Source organism: Ischnura elegans, chromosome X (genome assembly GCF_921293095.1).
Source record: "Ischnura elegans chromosome X, ioIscEleg1.1, whole genome shotgun sequence".
Lineage (NCBI taxonomy): Eukaryota > Metazoa > Arthropoda > Insecta > Odonata > Coenagrionidae > Ischnura > Ischnura elegans.
Genome location: NC_060259.1, coordinates 113,159,758 through 113,179,180, shown reverse-complemented (window position 1 = coordinate 113,179,180; position 19,423 = coordinate 113,159,758). Strand labels below are relative to the sequence as shown.

The window sequence follows — 19,423 nt, the reverse complement described above, 5'->3', positions numbered from 1 at the left end:
TGGAACCAAATACGAAATATTCCGAACTACGATTCCCATACGATACCGCAAGGAACCCACTTTGACGACGACTGACTTCACGTCATATCTTATATCAATTTAAAGAAGTTACCACACCGAAACACCATTCCTCTACTTATTATTTATATTTATAGTTATTATTTATTTCTAAATAAATCGTCCACATGCCCTTTAACTATCGGTACGAAGTAATGACATGAAAATTTTAACATGAGCCAACAGTGCAAAAAAATGGATTAGAGTAGAAATATTCTACTCACAGCAAGCTAATTTCATCAATAATATTAGCACTGAGAGTTTCAAGAAAAGGATGCCTTCCTCAACCACCCAAAAACACACCACCGTTTTTAAATTAACAAACACAACCGGCTTCAGCTATTGAACAATCACCAAGAACAGGCGTGTTTTATATGATATCCGTATTCAAATATGATGAAAGAGATGAAACCGGTGGTGCGAATGTTGGTAAATGATACTGTAAAATGCATTAAGTTATAATACGTTCTTTTCTATCAAATATTTCCGCGAGTATGATCCAAATCGTTGAAGGAATTTTGGTACCTGGTTTTCGCCGTATAAAAGATAATACTGTAAGGATTGATCACAAACATAAATCATACGGATGCCTGTATGCTAAAAGTAAAATAATGCGACAAAATTCACCATTCAATTGATGAGGAATGATCACACAATTGGTTTCAAAATAATTGCATCAAATGTAGCGAATATTAGAAATAGCGGGTGGTTTCTTGCACTATAGCTTTTAAGTAAATATGCCAATTGAAAGTAACTCAGAAAAAAGTTTTTTTTGCAGGAAAAGAATATTGGCACATACATGCACAACGGCGAGTCCGCACATCTATGAATGAGTCAGCAAGAAGATGGAAAATAGGAGAAGTTTACTGAGATCAATTTTACTTTTTGGTTAGAGACATTCATCAAAGTATTTCAAACACAATTATGCTTTCAAACAACGGTAGAGCGAATAAGAGGAAAATTGGAAAGTCAACATTGGCGCAGCTATTGGAAATAACACATCGCGAACCAAAAATACATATAAAATCCAGTATAACAGAAGTGTCAACTCGTTCACTAGGACCATTTACAGAAACCACTGGAAGTATGAATAATACAAAATAACTCTCCAATTTTTACAGTTTAATATAGAAACGCCATTATTTCAACGATACAAATGACACTGGCTTGATGTACCCGTCATTAGCAGAAAATGGCACACATGGAACGTATTCCAATTACAACTCCAATTTCCGCAACGACTTTCTAAGCCAGATAATTTTGATCCATCAACCTACAACAATGACACAATATATCAGCAGCCTATAAACACGATGTCGTGTTGACATCCATCTATTCCGCTAACTATCAATCCAACACAAATCGAATTTCAACCCTTTGTTGCGCACTAAATACGACTTCATTACGATCGTATAGTAATACCAACATAGTCATAAATTATACGATAAAATCCTCTAACTTCCCTTAACTCACTAGAATACAAACAAATAATTGACCAAGTACAAAATTCACGGTCAATTTCATAACAACAATGTATAACGGGGGGGAATGGATCATCACTAAACTTGATCATGAGATATGCACACATATTGTAAAATAAATCCTTACTTTTTAATTTCAATTCAACGTGAAAAGAGATAAACAATTTACTTACGTGCCAAGAAGTTCTTTGAGGTTGTACTTGTCTTCGACGGATGGTTGCTTTTCAGTTTCTTTGCCATCTTTTTTCGTCTTCTTAGAGGAATCTTTCTTTCCAAATAAAGGCATCTTCCCGCTGAACTGTAACATCCAAGCAATCCTGCACGCCTCCACTAAACTTTTCGTTTCACTATATTGCCTATTTAGCCCGCGAAGTACACGTAACCCACAGCCGATTCACTTTGAGCAGTCTGCTGTGACACAAACTCCGGATGTTTTTGGTACTTAATATTCAATCGTACGGTAACGACGATTGAAACAAAAAGATATACAACACTTGGTAGCATTCATTGCTGATAGAAACGCTGCCGCGAATAAATATCCATCAGGTCCACTGCATGACTGATAGAAAACCCAAATCACCTGCACAACACGTTACCTCACTTCCAAACCTTAGCAAGTGCATGATGGTGCATGACGTCAATAACTGGACCTGCGCATTAGTGATGACATCTAACTAAAAATATGAATCACGATATGCGGCCTCCTTTCGGATTGAAGAAAAGAGCGGCAGTCTTGGAGGGTGCGTATGGTTAGTTCGAGCTGGCAAATTATGTAATATTACTAGCACCCTTCTGGAAATGCTCTTTTAACTTCCATGCAAGAACCAGAAGTAAACCATTTCATCTAGTGCAGCTTAAACTGCATCATGGGACTATTTCAGTAAGTATTATACTATTAAGAATTAGTGCATGTGCATCACAATATATTTATGACGAAGGTATGTTGCATAAGGTATTTTCATTAGATAGGCTTAAACAAATAGCTAATAAGGAATCTTATTTATGCGTCGCATATCTGTTTCGGCTGCAGAATCTTCTTATAAAATAAGTCGAAAGCTGTAAGTGTATCTGAAAAAAATTGAAATCTTTTGGCCGGGTGTCGTGCGTAAAATTACTTCGTATCGAATTATGAGTGACGCATACGTAAAGAAGTCAGTATTTGTGAGTGGTTGCTTCTTGCGCCGAATCAAGTCAATGCTTTTATGAATTACTGAGAGCCAGTTACTTCAGTCCAAACCTAATGGCTAATGAAGTTCATTGGTTGAGATTCAAATAGGCAATTTGAATATCATGAGCAGCTTACCACATAGCATAAAGTATCTTCAAGATATTAATAGGATTTCTACAATGTTTTGGATATCTTAAATATCGACCTGTTGCCTAGAAAATGTCTTAGATGTTTCTAATATCTACTAGATGTCTAGAATATGTATTTTTAGCGGAGACTCATATTGTATATGCCCAAGGAAATTAGCCAGAAATATCCGAATCTTGAAAAAAAGTGTAACTGCTATGCTTTGTGGTGGATGGATAGATGAAGTCATTGTACGCACGTTCACTAAAAAAGACAAGGCAACTCTTCTGGCAAATGTTTATAAAAGCGAGTTTAAGTTACGATACCTTATTTTCTAATATCTTCTAGATGCCTAAAATATGTCTATTCTATGAAAGTATGGCTACTGCTTAGCCTTCGAAAATGCCGGAATTTTAAATACTGGGAGTAATTTAAGGAAAAGATTATGTAAAGAAACTATGCATATTTTTTTAAATTGTCATAAAAGAGCATGCGTCGAAAATTTAAGCTAAATTTATTATTATTTAATTAATCAAAATTAATGGTGAACTACAAACTGTATCAGATTAGTTACCATCAATAACGAATCCAATTCTGTGGAATAAAAGGTTTGCCAAGATATTCTAGTCTCTTCTTTTTAGTTAATTTACAGCTTATTTTGTTACTATCGCAAAAACATAGCCGTAACCTTTAATGTATCACAGCCTGGTTCAGCCTATATTCATATTCATTCATAGCCCTGGTGGAGGTGTTTAAATACGTTGGCAAAAACTTGCATTAAAAATTCTTCAAGGCCTATACTGCAAGACACGTTGAATCAATTCATTAATAATATTGTAGTCTCCTGAGAGAAATCTATTAGGAAATTGTAACCTCCTTTTTAAACTTCAAATTTGGAATCAGAGGAGGAATATCCTATTAGAAAGAAGCAAAAGGCAGAGAGGCTCCAATATTCAGGAAGAATCCTCAGAAGACACCCTTCCATCACCCCCTGCTCGACAAACAGGCTGTCAGTTGAAAAATAAAATCTTTTTATGCCAAAACATATTAGTATATTCAAGTCATTTATCCTGAATATTCCAAGTAGGTCCAATTTGAATATGAATGTCTAGAAAACATCATCTCAAGATAAATTGTAGATATCAGAAAAGGGGACATTCAAATATCTAAAAATGTCGAGAGGATGTATAGATGTTATTACAAGATATTTTCTAGATATTAGCTGACGATATTCTAGATATTTTATTGACGTTTATAAGATAATTTGTGCTATATGGGTTTTACCCACCGATCGAGTATGTCCTTCAAAAATTCAATCATTTTATTAGAATCCATATTTTTTTAAGATTTAATGTACAAATAGGTCTCAGTAGAGGTAATGATTTTTGCATTTTCAGAAACCTCACCTTTTTAGCTTGTTTTTGTTTTTAGGACGCCTTATCCCATTGTGGTCACAAAATTTGCATTTAGTCTGTAATCTAAATTTCCTTTAATCGACTAAAAGCGAAAATGAGTTACAGGAAGTATTCACCATCAGGATCAACCATTGAGAGCACAATCCAGTGGGCATGCCAACAGACTGAACCAATAGTGATATGTACTTGTTTAGAATCTCCTTCACTCTTTAGCATGTTAGTCAACTTCCCTCATGACACAAGGTATCCATTGGGCTTACAATGGATATCCATTTTAGATATGCCTGACATCCATTAGATATCTAAATGACATCTTTATAGACAAACCATGTTTATACATGAAGTACCCAATGGATATCTACTAAGAATACACTGGATATTCCCAGGATGTTGGTTGTGGATCCAGTGGATTTCCACAATACTTAGAGAATGTGTAGGGATCATCATCATCATTAGTCAACAATCCTAAGATTGCTTTGATGCAGCTCTCCATTTCTCTCTCCTATCCGCTAATCTTTTCATAGCTACATATTCCTTCTCTTTTACATCCTTCATAACCTGTCCTATATAACTCATTCAGCGCCGTCCCTTGCCCTTTTTCCCTTCCACTAGTCCTTCAACGATTGTCTTCATCACACCATCGTGCCTCAAAATGTGGTCAACTAAGTTGTCCCTTCTTCTGCATAAGGTTTTTAGAGGTTTCTCTTTTCTGCCACTATTCTTAGCACTTCCTCGTTACTCACACAGTCAATCCATTTTATCTTCATTATTCTTCGGTAGCACCTTATTTCGAATGCTTCCACTCTTGACTTCTCCGCTGCTGTCAAGCCTTGCTACCGTAGAGAAACATTATTCCACATGTAGCATCTGATGAATTGTTTCCTTACTTCTATGCTGGTATTTTCAGCTGTAAGAAGATTCTTCTTTTTGTAGAAAGCCCTCTTCGCCTGAGCTATTCTACTGTGTATTTCTTTCTTGCTCCGTCCATCGCTGGTAATTCGGCTTCCCAGGTAAGAGAACTCGTTCACCTCTTCAAGCTTATGCTGTCCTAGGTTGATGTTTGCTTTAGCCTCCTCTCTTTTACTGCAAACTAATATCTTAGTCTTATTTTTGTTGATTTTCAGCTGATATATGCCCATTGTCCTTTCCATGTTTGTCAACGTCTTCTTCAAATCTTTCTCTGTTCCGGCTATGACTGCTATGTCGTCAGCAAATCGCAGCATACTAATTTTTTCTCCGTGGATATTGACACCCAAAGCTTTCTGCTTGATTTCGTTGATGACTTTCTCTTTGTAAACATTAAAAATTAAGGGGGAAAGCGCACAACCTTGTCTCACCCCTTTTCTTATTCTTGCTTCTGCACCGTTTGGTCGACATTTGATCACAGCTACTTGGTTTTTATACAAACTATGAATAATTCTACGATATTTGTAGAGTACGCCGATTGCTTTCAAAATTCTAAGCATTGAATTCCATTCCACGTTATCAAAGGCCTTCTCTAAATCGACAAATGCTATGAAGGTTGGTTTGTTTTTCTCCATTCTCTTCTCTATGATCATCCTAAGAGCCAAAATTGCTTCCCTTGTGCCCCTGCTTTTCCTAAATCCGAATTGGTTATCATGAATGATTCTTGTCAGAATCTTCGACGCATGTGTCGTCAGGCTTATGGTCCTAAATTCTTTGCACTCCTCAGCTCTCTTCTTTTTGGGTATGGGAATGATGATGTTCTTCTCGAAGTCACTAGGTAAATCTCCTGTTGAGTACATATCGCAGATAGTTTTATACAGTTGAGTTAAGACCTTTTCTCCTGCATTTTTTATTAACTCTGCTGGAATGTCATCTATTCCTGGGGCCTTATTCTTTCGCAGGTCTCTTACTGCAGCGTCAAATTCCGATCTTAAGATGCTTGCTCCAATGACATCCTTTTTAACTTCACTTTCCTCTTCGAGAACTTCTTAGCTAAGTTTGCTCCCGTTGTATAATTCCTCCAGGTATTCCTTCCATCTCTCAGCTTTGTCTTCGTTTTCAATTAGAATGTTTCCATTCCTGTCCCTTATGCTATTACATTTTGTGTTTCGTTCCTTGAAATGGTTCCTCACTATTCTATAGGCCACTTCCACTTTCCCTTTTACGAGGTTATTTTGTACGTCCTCACATATGTTCCTCATCCACGCTTCTCTGGCTTTCCTCGCTTGGCGGCAAATCTCGTTCCTTATTCTCTTGTAGCAAGCCTATCCTTCCTCAGTATTCGTATTCTTAAACTTTCTCCATTCTTCAATGAGGTCTAAGATTTCATCCGTGATCCATGGCTTTTTCTTAACACATTTACTTCTCCCTAGAACTTCTCTAGCGGCCTCCTGAAATCCACTTTTTATGGTAGTCCAGTAATTCTCAACTGAGTTTTCAGACTGATCTAGTCCTATCTTGCGCTCCACTAATTCTTGAAAGGCCTGTTGATTTTTTGGCTCCTTAAGTTTCTCTAATTGCCAGGTGTTCTTTGCTGATTTCTTGAATTTCAGATGGCATTTCATCATCACTAGATTATGATCACTGTCGATATCTGCCCCCGGGTAGCTTTTACAGTCCTTTATCTGGTTTCTAAACCTCTGCTTCACTAAAATATAGTCTAGTTGAAATCTTCTTTTGTCTCCTGGCATTTTCTATGTGTATTTTCTTCGCCTGTGATTCTTAAATAGAGTGTTGGCAACCACTAATTTGTGTTCTGTGCAGAACTCTAACAGCCTTTCTCCTCTTTCATTTCTATTTCCTAATCCATATTTTCCGGTTATTCTTCCATCCTGGCCTTCGCCGACGACAGCGTTCCAATCACCTAAAACAATAAGGTTTTCTTCACCCCTTACCTTTTTGATTACTTCCTTTATATCATCGTAGACATCTTCAACTTCTTCATCCTCGTAGTCTGTCGTGGGCATGTAGACCTGTACCACTACGGTATCTACCGGCTTAGTCTCTATCTTCACCATAACTATCCTTTCATTGTACTGTAGGAAGCTTTTCACACGCATTCCGGCACTCTTTCTGAGCATTATCCCAACCCCAGCATTACCATTCAGGGATCCTGTGTGTATAATCCTATAGCTTCCACTCCAAAAGTCTCCCTCCTCAGGCCATTTCATTTCGCTGATTCCTAGCACGTCGATATTCAGTCTTTCCATTTCCACTTTAAGGTTTTCTAGCTTACCGCAAGTCCTGAGTGATCTCACGTTCCATGTACCTATCGTCATAACTTTATCACAATTGACCGATGTACCCTCTGGGGTAGTCCCTGTCCGGAGATCCGAATGGGGGACTAGTTTACCTCCGGAATTTTTTACCTGAGAGAATTCCATCATGTCAGACAATTTAAAGTTGGAGTAGCTGCGCCTCCTCGGGATAATAATGTGGTGGTTTCCCCTTGCCTTCCACATCCCAGTACTACAGCCGTTAAAGTAAATGTTACCACGCCTCAAGTGCAATGAGTGTCGCTGTACTGACCATCGTGATCTCCACCTTCACTCATATGAAGAAGAGCTGCTGCCCTCTCCTCCAGGTGATGTGCGGCATAATTGTTGGCGGCCTCTCATCGCCAAGTCACGGTATCTTCACAGGTTTAGTATATCATTTAGATGGCCTATCTCACCCAGGGATAGACCCATACCACCTCGGATTACCGCCGCTTTTTGTCCACGACTGCTTATTCTAGAAGTAAACTTGCTTATATCGCAGCTAACCTAGCTATATCTAGAGGTTGACCCACCATCCGCAACCTGGTGGGCGCACTCAGTGGCTTAAAGCTCAGCCACGAGATGTGTAGGGATATCCAGTGTTAATGGAAAATGTCGGGGATCCCCAACCATGCCAATGACATCCACTGGAAATTGTGTACATCCACTAAATATCTACACCTGAAAAGCTCATTAGGAATTGCATTTGAGGTAATATCCATGTTCAGTGACATAGCTATAATAATAATAATTCTTTATTCCGTTAAAGTCGTGTAGAAATTGGAATGTGTCAATGTTAAAAATAACATTTTACAAAAAATATAATGCACATTGTATTTTTTTGATTGAATGAGAAATTAGTTCCCAGTATAGGTAAATAAATCTGAAGTTGTATAGAATGTTTGTCCGATTAGGAAATCCTTAACTTCTTTCTTGAAATCACCTATTCTAGTAACCTCTTTCTTTTGCATTTGCAGCTGGTTATAAATCTTTGTACTAGCAAAGTGTGGGCCATTTTTTGTGAGACCAGAATTGAAAATATTTGGGTGACATAACTGTTTTCTGATGTAGCTCGAGAGTGGAGGGAAATGTATCAAGTGAGGGAAGTGCATTTGGATTATCATTCACAAATGATGAACACTGCAACATAGAAATAAAAGGAAGTGTTAATCTTTTCAATTATCTGAAATAGGGTTAACTATGTTCTTCCACAGAAATTCCAGAAATTGCTTTGATATACTGTTTTTGCAAGGAGAGGAATCTCTTACAGTTGGATGAATTGCCCCGTAAGATAGTACCATAGGAGTGAAAAGAATGTATTTTCCTGATTTACAGGGACTTAAGGCATTCTAAAGATACTACTGAGGTGAGCCACCTGACCATGAAAAGACTAGTCTTCCTTGCTACTTAATGTGCCCATCCCAGGAGAGGTTGTCACTCATTGTGAAGCTCAAGAAGTTCACATTCATTTCCAATTTATTCCATGGGAAATCTCAGTTTGATTGAATACGCATAACAGTGGAGCGAATTCTTACCAGAGAAAGTCTACAATGAGATCTGGGCAGCAAAATATTGAAAATGTTTATGAGTTCTGCAAGTCCAAAGTGGATTAAATTTCATTCTTCATTCCAAAATAAGAACATTTATCATTGATTTGACAATAGCAAGAAGCTCTCTGGAGCCTTGCAAAATCAATTCATGGTATATGTAATTACCATGCTTACACTCCAGTTTCAAAAAATATAAATGCAACAAAAAATTAGCTTTAATGCCTTTTTCAGTTCGGTCCAGAATTTCTTGGGAAAGCCAAGCCAGGAGCATAATATGGAAAAAATTTGTACTGCAAAATTCTTTTTTGGCCTATTTACATATTAATCACTAGTTTTTGGATTAGTTGTATCAAAGCCTGTTGATCTATGCGATCTAAAAGTGAAATTCATGCATCCTTACGGGCCTGCAAGATCATTTTGCTGGTCTGAAGAGTATACCGTGTTCCTGTAAGTGATATCTTAAGAAATGTGGACATAATTAAAAAGGTATGGTACTCTTTCACACAATTTATTAAAGACGACCGGTTTCGCCGCAGAGGCGACATCTTCAGGTACAGAAATCATTATTTGTGTTGTTATTTTGTTGTTTATTTGGTTGCTATTACTAGTTGGTAGGGTAGGGTTGCGTTGGGGTTGGAGCATTACTCAACTTCAGGGGAACTTCCAAGAGGGGCGAATGGTTGACAAAAATATTCTCATTTGCTAAAATTCCATTCCTAATGTGCTTTCTTATCTCTACCTCCTCCAAGCAGTCCATCCTTCTTCCATTTTTCTCAAGGTGGAGAATTTCAGGGACAAAATCGCTCCTGTGGTCACTCTCCTGTAGGCGCTTTGCAAAATGTGCCATTTCTTAAATGTCTTTTTTGTTCCTCTGTTCTTACTCGAAACGAACGTCCAGTCTGCCCTATGCAACAGGTCTCACAGTCACTGCACTTGAGTCTGTATATGTCACTACTATCATTAATGTCAAATTTGTCTTTGGTATTGCTTAGTTATGCCCTCAAGTTAGATGTGTTATAATATGGAATTTTAAATTCTTCTCTGGGAAAGAGGCTTGTGGTTGCATGTGAAATATGTCTGTAATAATTGAGTTTGCACCATTGTTTCTTATTTTCATTATGATTGGATTATTTGTAGATAAGTTCCTGTGCCCGGAGGGAGCATTTCTTCCTGAACAATTTATTGATGACACTTTTTTCGTATCCGTTTTTCACTGCAATGTGATCGATGGTTTTGATTTCCATTGCAAGGTTCTCAGCTGACATGTTGAGTGCTCTCTTTAACGTTGAATAAAAGGCGGCTAACTTATGAGAGTGGTGGTGGTGGGAGTCGGAGGGGATGACATGGTCGGTGGTAGTCTCTTTCCTGTAGATTATGAAGTCGTAGCCATTCCCTATGGTTGAAATGGTGATATCGAGAAAGTTGATACTATGGTCAGATTCTTTTTCACATGAGAACTTTATGTTTTTGGTTTGTGTATTCAGTTTATTCAAAAATATATCCAGTTACCTCATAGGACCAGTCCATATGGCAAACACATGGTACCAGCAGTGGATAAAATTGGTGTTCACTGAATTGACACTGAAAATTTTCTCTTCAAACTTGTTCATATATAGTTCCGCTAAAAGCAGGGATAGCGAGACCCTATTGCCAAATCATTTTTCTGTGGGTAGAATTTGTTATTTAATTTGAAAAAATTCTCTTCCACTTATGCTCTCAGTAATTTCACAAAATTGTCGAGGAAGGGTGGATCTGCTCCAGCTTTTCTCAGTGTTTCTTCTGCTACTACAACAGCTTCGGAAATGGTATGTTGGTGAATAAATCTTTTACGTCAAAGGACACAGGGGTGTGTTTGGATGGCGGGGGCTCTCTTTGGGTGAGAACTGTGCCATCTTCTCACAGTAATTTACCATAGACATGGGTAAGAGTAAAAAAGAAATAAATAGCTATTTGTCGTCTAGTTGGTAGTCATTCAGGTATGCAGGAAAATGAATGTTTCTCTTTGGTCAGGTAGGCAGTTGTTCATCATTAGACACCAGTGCGTGAGTTGGATAGAGTGCATCTGTTGCACAGGGTGTGGTGGGAGTTGGTGCCTCCATGAAGACAGGTGGTCATGGAGGTGGTGGAGACAGCAGTGGTCTTAGCTCCAGAGTGATGGAATGCTGAGCCAAGGGTAAATCGGTAATGACGTACGCTGGCTTTAGACAGTAATGGTGAAGTTGGTGTCTGTGGTGGGCAATTGGACTTGTAAGGTCTTCCCATTCCACGGCAGGATTTGGAGTGGCCCATCTTGGGTGCTTGAAGGGACCCCTTTGAGGTGTCATTTCACACAAAAATGCGCAAAGATAATGACAAGTCCTGAAAGATGAAAATATCTCATCCACCACAGCAAGCTGGTAGCTTAGAAGTCAGTTTGAGGAAATGTTCCTGAGCCTTAAAGATGAAGGCTATGCACCTGAGTATCTGGATGCTGGAGGGAGTCGGAAACTCTGCCAAAAACCAGGTTTGTGGAGGTCCTCCTTCTATGTGGTGCGAAAACCAAGCTTGCCACCATTGTACAGTGGACGTCCATCTTCTGTCTGCATACTAACAGAAAATTACCCCGTAGATAGCTGTGAATTGTTATCAGATAACATTAAAATCTCAAATTTAGGACCGAATTTGAACATTATGAAGAATGTGCATCTGACTTACCAGTGGGCATGATAGTAGGATAAAATCCATTGATTACATTTGTAGTTAGTTTTTTATTATATTTGGGTATCCATTCCTGTAATTATTTGAAACTTTGAAAGTCAAGGACTACATGAAGTTATTAGGTGTAATGGGTGTTCTTGAATTGAACACCAAAACTTCATAAGCAATGCCATAATGACCAGCCCCCCTTCGAGAAGTATTCGAATTGCATGTAAGTGTGATGTAATTCATTGGGAGTGTCACTTACGACTTACGTGTTGGGACCCTAGGTGATGTGGTAGGTCCCGGATCATGAGGTTCTGGTATTGTTGTTTGGCCACATGGCCCGGAGTTGTATGGTGAGTAATTAGTCTGTGAAAAGTACCATTCGTGATATTGATCATCAAACTTTCGGTGTCATAAATGTGACATTTGGTGACAAGAATGGGATTTAAATATCACTTCGTAGTTAATGTGAAATGGCAAAACCTTTGGAGACAAACTCGTTCATTGGGGAATGGATCCTTTTGATGCAGAAAAGGAATTCTCTTCATATGCTGTGATTTGAACAGTTTTTTGCACTCAATGACATAATGCAGTACTAGTAATCCTCTTTATCAAATTTTGTAGAGCGTCTACCTATACGTTGTTGAAAAATATCCTTTTCAAAAAATTTGTATGAGCAAAAACCTCCTGCGAAGAAGATACACGTGGAAGATGCCAGGAGACCGTAGAAGATTCCAAATCGACTACATTCTAGTGAAACAAAGATTCAGGAACCAGGTGAAGGACTGCAAAAGCTATCCAGGGAGAGATATCGATAGTGACCATAACCTAGTGATGATGAAATGCCACCTTAAATTTAAAAAGTTGAAGAAAGCCGTGAAAAACATATGGCAGGTTGCAAAATTGAGGGAGGTTCAGCATCAACTGGCTTTTAAAGAGGCTGTAGAAAATAAAATAGGGGAGGATACGACCAACAAACCAATGGAAGAGAGTTGGAAAACCATTAGAAGTGGTCGGCAGGCGGCAGCTGAGGAAGTTCTTGGTAAAAGAAGAGTCGTTATGAAAAAACCATGGATCACGCAGGAAGTATTAGATCTCATTGAAGAAAGAAGAAAATACAAGGCTGCGAAAACAGAGAAAGGACAGAATCGTTACAAGAGGATAAGGAACGAAATATGTCGTAAAGCGCGGAAGGATAGAGAAACGTGGATGAAAAGCATTTGCGAAGATGTGCAAAACAATCTTTAACATGGAAAAGTAGAGGCCGCTTATAGGATAGTGAGGAACCACTTTAAGGAAAGGGGCGTAAGATGTAATACCCTTTGGGACAAAAACGGAGAACTATTGATTGAAAACGAAGAAAAAGGGAAGAGATGGAAGAAATATCTGGAAGATTTGTACAAAGGAAGTCGCCTCAGAATGAATGCTATCGAAAACAAGAGGGAAGTGGATGCCGATGATATGGGAGCCCCAATATTAAGATCGGAATTTGATGCGGCTGTAAGAGACCTCAGGATAAATAAAGCGTCTGGCATTGATGACATTCCTGCAGAACTAATCAAAAATTCAGGAGAGAAGACGTTGAACCAGCTATACAAAATCATTAGTGAAATGTATACGACAGGTGAGATGCCAAAGGATTTCGAGAGGAACATTATAATCCCTATTCCTTAGAAGAAAAGAGCGGAGAAGTGCGAAGATTTTAGGACCATAAGCCTTACTACACATGCATCAAAGATACTGACAAGGATCATCTATAGAAGAATAGAACGAAAAGCATAAGAGTACTTGGATGAGGACCAATTTGGATTCAGAAAAAACAAAGGCACAAGGGAAACAATATTGGCCCTAAGACTGCTCATAGAAAAGAGAATTTGGAAGAACAAGCCAACATTCGTTGCGTTTCTGGACTTAGAGAAAGCATTTGACAACGTGGATTGGAGCACAATGCTTTGAATCCTAAAGGAAATTGGGGTTCTTTATATTGACAGAAGAATCATCCACAATTTATACAAAAACCAAGTAGCCGTGATAAAATCAGGGCCCAGCTGTGAAGAAACAAGAATTAAGAAAGGAGTGCGACAAGGCTGTACATTGTCACCCGTAATTTTCAACGTTTACATTGAAAAAGCCATTAATGAAATCAAAGAAAAGGAATTGGGAGTGAATAACCATGGAGAAAAAATTTGCATGCTAAGATTTGCCGATGACATAGCCGTTATAGCAGAAACAGAGAAGGATTTGAAAAATATTCTGGTTAATATGGGTAGGGTAATGAGTAGATATCAACTGAAAATAAGCACGAAGAAAACCAAGATCTTAGTATGCAGCAGAAGAGAAGAACTCAATACCAACATTAAAATTGGGAGGCAAAAACTGATTGAGGTGGATGAATTCTGTTATTTGGGAATCAAGATAACTAATGACGGGAGAAGCAGGAAAGAAATTATCAGCAGAATAGCCCAGGCGAAGAGAGCATTCCACCAAAAGAGAGACCTGCTTACAGCGGGAAACTTAAATATATAAGTAAAGAAACAATTTATAAGAACCTACATCTGGAGTATGCTCCTATACGGAAGTGAGGCATGGACAATGACCGCAGCGGAGAAAGCAAGGATAGAGGCCTTTGAAATGTGGTGCTACAGAAGAATGATGAAAATCAAATGGATCGACCGAGTTAGTAACGAGGAAGTCCTAAGAAGGGTAGGAGAGAAGAGAAGCCTCATGAAAACCTTAATAAGAAGACGGAACAACCTTATAGGCCACATCTTAAGACATGATGGCCTGATGAAGACAATCGTCGAAGGACAGGTGGAAGGCAAGAATGGAAAAGGAAGACCTCGAACAAAATATATGGAACAAGTAAAGAGAGATGTGAAAGAGAAGAAATACGTCCCTGACAAAAATAAACTCCACCATGGTGGGTACAGGAAGGGTGGCATCCTTCATGGTGGGTAGTTACCCTTGCACAACCCACGCCCTACCCACCATTAAGGGTAAGGGAAGGAGAGAAAAATCCTTCGTGTACCCTTCCTTGGAACTCCTTCCCTTATCATCCGTGTACCCTTCCTCTACCCACCATTAAGGGTAAGGGAAGGGGAGAAAAATCCTTCGTGTACCCTTCCTTGGAACTCCTTCCCTTACCATCCGTCAACCCTTCCTCTACCCACCATTAAGGGTAAGGGAAGGAGAGAAAAATCCTTCGTTTACCCTTCCTTGGGACTTAGCATTTATAACTGAAGAAAACATATCCTGAAAATCTCCTTAGCTACTTTCACCTGCTAAAGAGTATTGAGTTCCGTACAAGAACGTAAGCAGTCTTTCAAAGCAAAGATAGACGGGCTACACAACTAATCTTTAAAATTTCCTTAAGGAAAACAATAATATACATATTCAGTGGCGTAGCCAGGGGTGGGGTCCGGAGGGTTCGGACCCTCCGCCCCCCCGAAGTATAAAAACACAATCATTTTCCTTCATAATAGAAATCAAAATATTGAAAAATAATGAATTAAAAAAATATTTCTTTGACTATCGAAGTTTTTTCGATTATGAAAAGTGTTTGAATAAGTTGAATTCCAATACTTACTATCCTGTTTTTCAAAACTTTTCCCACCTGGTTTTGGACCCCCCCCAAACGAAATTCCTGACTACGCCACTGTACACAATAGTTTCTGTAATTGTGTGAAAAAAGCTCATTTAGAAGTTCTTCCATTCACGTTTTAGGATGTAACCTATTTGTGTGGCTGACAATGAGACATCGCTAGAGTGATGTTCAGTATTAGAATGCCGATCTTATTTTCTGAAACGAAATAGGTGTGGTAGAAAAAGGTCACAGCTTTCTTCCACATAGGCCCGGGTGCGATTCTCATCTTAAGATTTTGTAGTATAAGTTCCGTTGAGAAACGCCCCCTGTCATGTACCTCGATAGCCGAGGTTGTTAAATATCTAGTCCGTGATCTTGTAATATGTAGGTCCTGGGTTCAAGACCACGAGAAGGCTAATTTTTTTTATGCCCTATAACTTTAGAAATCACTGTTGCAAGTCATCCCCATTCGTTTAATTTAGTTTATTAGCGATTTTTTTAAATTTTTATGTTAATTTATAGATTTTTAGTTTTTATTTTATCCTACCCTTCCTGTACCCTTCATTGAGGCTGGCCAAACCCTTCCCGTACCCTCCAGGAAGGAGAGGGCGTACCCACCAATGTTCTAAAATACCCTTCGTGTACCCTTGCTGAAGGGTACAGGAGGGTACACTTATCCTTCCTGTACCCTTCATCGAGGCTGGCCAAACCCTTCCCGTACCCTCCAGGAAGGAGAGGGCGTACCCACCAATGTTCTAAAATACCCTTCGTGTACCCTTGCTGAAGGGTACAGGAAGGGTACACCTATCCTTCCTGTACCCTCAATGGAGGGTAAACCTCTCCTTAATGGAGGAGTTTATTTTTATCAGGGGTAGGAGTGAAAAGATTAGCTGATAGGAGAACTGAGTGGAGAGCTGCGTCAAACCAATCCTAGGATTGTTGACCAGTGATGATGATGATGATGATGAAGTTATGTGAACACATACAAGCCGTAGAATAGTACATTACACCTGCAGAAAACATGCCATATTACACCCATAGCAGATTTGTCATATCATTCCTGCTGCAGACTTGCCATATCAATCTTGCTGCAAACTTGCCATATCAAACCTGCAGCAAACTTGCCATATCACACCTGCAGCAAACTTGCCATATCACACCTGCAGCAAACTTGCCATATCAAACCTGCTACTACCCACATAGCATGTAAGCTTACATCAAGCTTGACTTTTCCTTGCTGTGGCGGGCGTTCGAATCGCAGCGCGCCACTGCCGGAAGGCAGCACCGCCTGGAGGGAGACAGGCGGAAGGCCCTTGGCGCCGGCAGGGTTACGGGATCCTGAGGATTTGGCGCCCTGGCACGAGAGTAGCGTCCCGACAGCTTGAGGAGAGAGACCTGCCGATCCCGCGACCGTGATTTTCAATCCGCGAGCATCCGTGCGAAACAATCGCACGTGCGCATGTAATTTTATCCCGAAAATAAACGGGTTGATTCCTAAATTATAGAGGTCGTAGTTATTTCGCCACCTGCCGAGATAACCCTTAAAGACTTCTAAAGTGGTGACCCCGACGTGATCGTATTAGGACCACGTGAGTGATAATTCTAGCGATTGTGTAGGGTATTTATGCGATTGTGTATTATAATATTTGTGTGTCGTGTTCGCGATGGCTGACGGTGATAACCGCGTCGAGCGCATTTCAATGCGCGTGCCTCCGTTTTGGCCCGAAGACCCCGCAGTGTGGTTTGCCCAAGTCGAGGGACAATTTCATCTGAACGGTATCACGCAGGATGCCACGAAATTTTATTACATTATGTCTCAACTGGACCAGAAGTACGCCGCGGAATTGAGGGACATCATTATTTCACCCCCGGCGGAGGGAAAATACGCGCGGCTGAAGGAGGAGCTGATACGCCGTCTCACGGCGTCCCAAGAGCAGCGGATTCGGCAGCTTCTCGAGCACGAGGAGATAGGAGACCGCAAACCATCGCAATTTTTGCGTCATCTCCGATCCCTCGCCGGCACATCGATTCCCGACACCTTTCTCCGGACGCTGTGGCTCAACCGCCTGCCCGCCCATGTCCACACCATCTTAACGGTACAGCAGGACGCCGATTTGAATACCCTCGCTGCCTTGGCGGACAGGGTACATGACGTCACGCCAACGCCTCAAGTAGCCAGCATTTCCACCAACGACGCAGTGCTTAAGAGAGTCGAGGATCTCACCCTACAGGTGGCTACCCTGATGAGCCAGATGGCCCAAATGACCGCCAGCGTGACCGCGCAGATCACCGACCCTTCAGCAAACCGCTCTCGCCGGCGATCCCGAGGCAATTCGCGCAGCCGCTCCCGTGCGAACTCCCGTCCCCCATCTAGCGACGGGCTATGCTGGTATCACGCGAAGTTTGCGGAGAAGGCGCACCGCTGCGAACCCCCTTGCAACTTCGCGGGAAACAAGTAGGGCAGTTGGTAAACGCGGCAACCGACTACCGCCCTGCTGTCAGCCGCCTTTTCATCACGGACACCACCTCTAAATTACAGTATCTTATTGACACGGGATCCGACTTGTGCGTTTTTCCCCGGACGTTACTCAAAGGTCCCCGCCCAAAATCTACGTATCAATTATTCGCTGCGAATGACACGGTCATTGCCACTTACGGCTGGCTTGAGCAACAACTAAATCTTGGCCTTCGCCGGGATTTTGTGTGGAGATTCGTGGTGGCGGACGTGTCGAAGCCGATCATCGGGGCCGATTTCTTAAGGCATAACGGACTCCTGGTGGACATACGTAATCAACGGCTCATCGACTGCACGACTTCTCTCAAGGTAAGCGGCGGCATAGTGCGAAACCCTCTCCCCCACATAAAGGCCGTATGCGTGGGAAATAAATATCACAGTATCCTGGCGGAGTTACCTAATGTGATCCATCCTCGTGGAGCACCGAGGCAGACATCACATACGCACCACACCTGGACCACCTATCTCCTGCAAGGCGAGGCGATTGTCAGCCGACAAACTCCGTTTGGCGAAACGGGAATTTGAGACCATGATACGAGATGGAGTGGCACGCCCCTCGGAGAGCTGTTGGGCATCTCCCCTCCACCTAGTGCCCAAAAAGGGAGATAACTGGCGTCCCTGCGGCGATTTCCGAGCGCTTAACGCACGGACAATCCCCGATCAGTATCCCGTGCCTCACATTGAGGATTTTTCCCATAATCTTCTTGGAAAATCAGTGTTTTCTACAATAGATCTAGTGCGGGCGTATCATCAGATACCCATTACCCCCGAAGATATCCCAAAAACCACCATCAAAACTCCGTTCGGGCTCTTTGAGTTCAATTTCATGACGTTTGGCCTTCGTAACGCTGCACAGACATTTCAGCGATTTATGGATGAGGTGCTACGAGGGTTAGACTTCTGTTATGCATATGTTGATGACATTTTAGTTGCTTCCGCATCCGAGGAAGAACACGAAGAGCACCTCCGCCAACTGCTCACACGCCTCAATGAGTACGGGGTTGTTATTTATCCATCAAAGTGCGTGTTTGCCCAACCTGTGGTAACATTTTTGGGTTACCGTGTTTCTTGTGACCGTTCGACTCCCTTGCCAGAAAAAGTGAAAGTGATCGCAGAGTACCCACTGCCGCAAACGGTAACAGGCCTGAGGCAATTTTTAGGAACTATTAATTTTTACCGGCGTTTCCTCCCAGGCGCTGCTACTCTCCAGGCTCCCTTGAGTGATTTGTTGGGAGGGAAAGTGAAAGGGAAGGACGCAGTGCAATGGACTCCCGAACAAAGGTAAGCCTTCGACGCTTGCAAACAAAGCCTAGCCCAGGCCACTATGCTCGCCCACCCCAACCCCGACCTACCGCTGGCAGTATTTACCGACGCGTCGGACTTCGCCATTGGCGCTGCCCTTCAGCAGCACACAGCGAACGGTTGGCAACCCCTGAGCTTTTTCTCCAGGAAGCTGACGGCGCCACAAAAGAAATACAGTCCGTATGACCGAGAACTTCTAGCCGTGCACGACGCTATTCGCCATTTCCGCCATATGGTTGAAGGGCGAAATTTCATTGTATTTACAGACCACAAGCCACTAATTTTCGCGTTCCACCAAAAACCGGAAAAGTGCTCCCCGA

General features: G+C 41.1%; 2 protein-coding genes across 2 annotated transcripts in view; one reads left to right on the top strand and one right to left on the bottom strand.

Moving 5' to 3' along the window:
* The window catches only part of LOC124171854 (calcium/calmodulin-dependent protein kinase type 1-like), a gene marked incomplete in the record, with an annotated part of 212,293 nt that extends 210,125 nt beyond the window's left edge, over positions 1-2,168 (bottom strand). The window contains 1 exon segment of the mRNA XM_046551212.1: positions 1,712-2,168. Within this exon segment, the coding sequence (XP_046407168.1) occupies positions 1,712-1,845 (134 nt within the window).
* A 14,782-nt stretch (positions 2,169-16,950) lies between these two features.
* On the top strand, positions 16,951-17,745 carry LOC124171271. The gene has a single exon (XM_046550414.1). It carries the CDS (start codon positions 16,951-16,953, stop codon positions 17,743-17,745), a length of 795 nt encoding a protein of 264 aa, XP_046406370.1.
* Positions 17,746-19,423: the final 1,678 nt, after the last annotated feature.

Coding starts and splice junctions, on each gene's coding strand:
- LOC124171271 (XM_046550414.1), top strand. CDS start 16,951: ATGGCTGACGGTGATAACCGCGTCGAGCGCATTTCAATGCGCGTGCCT.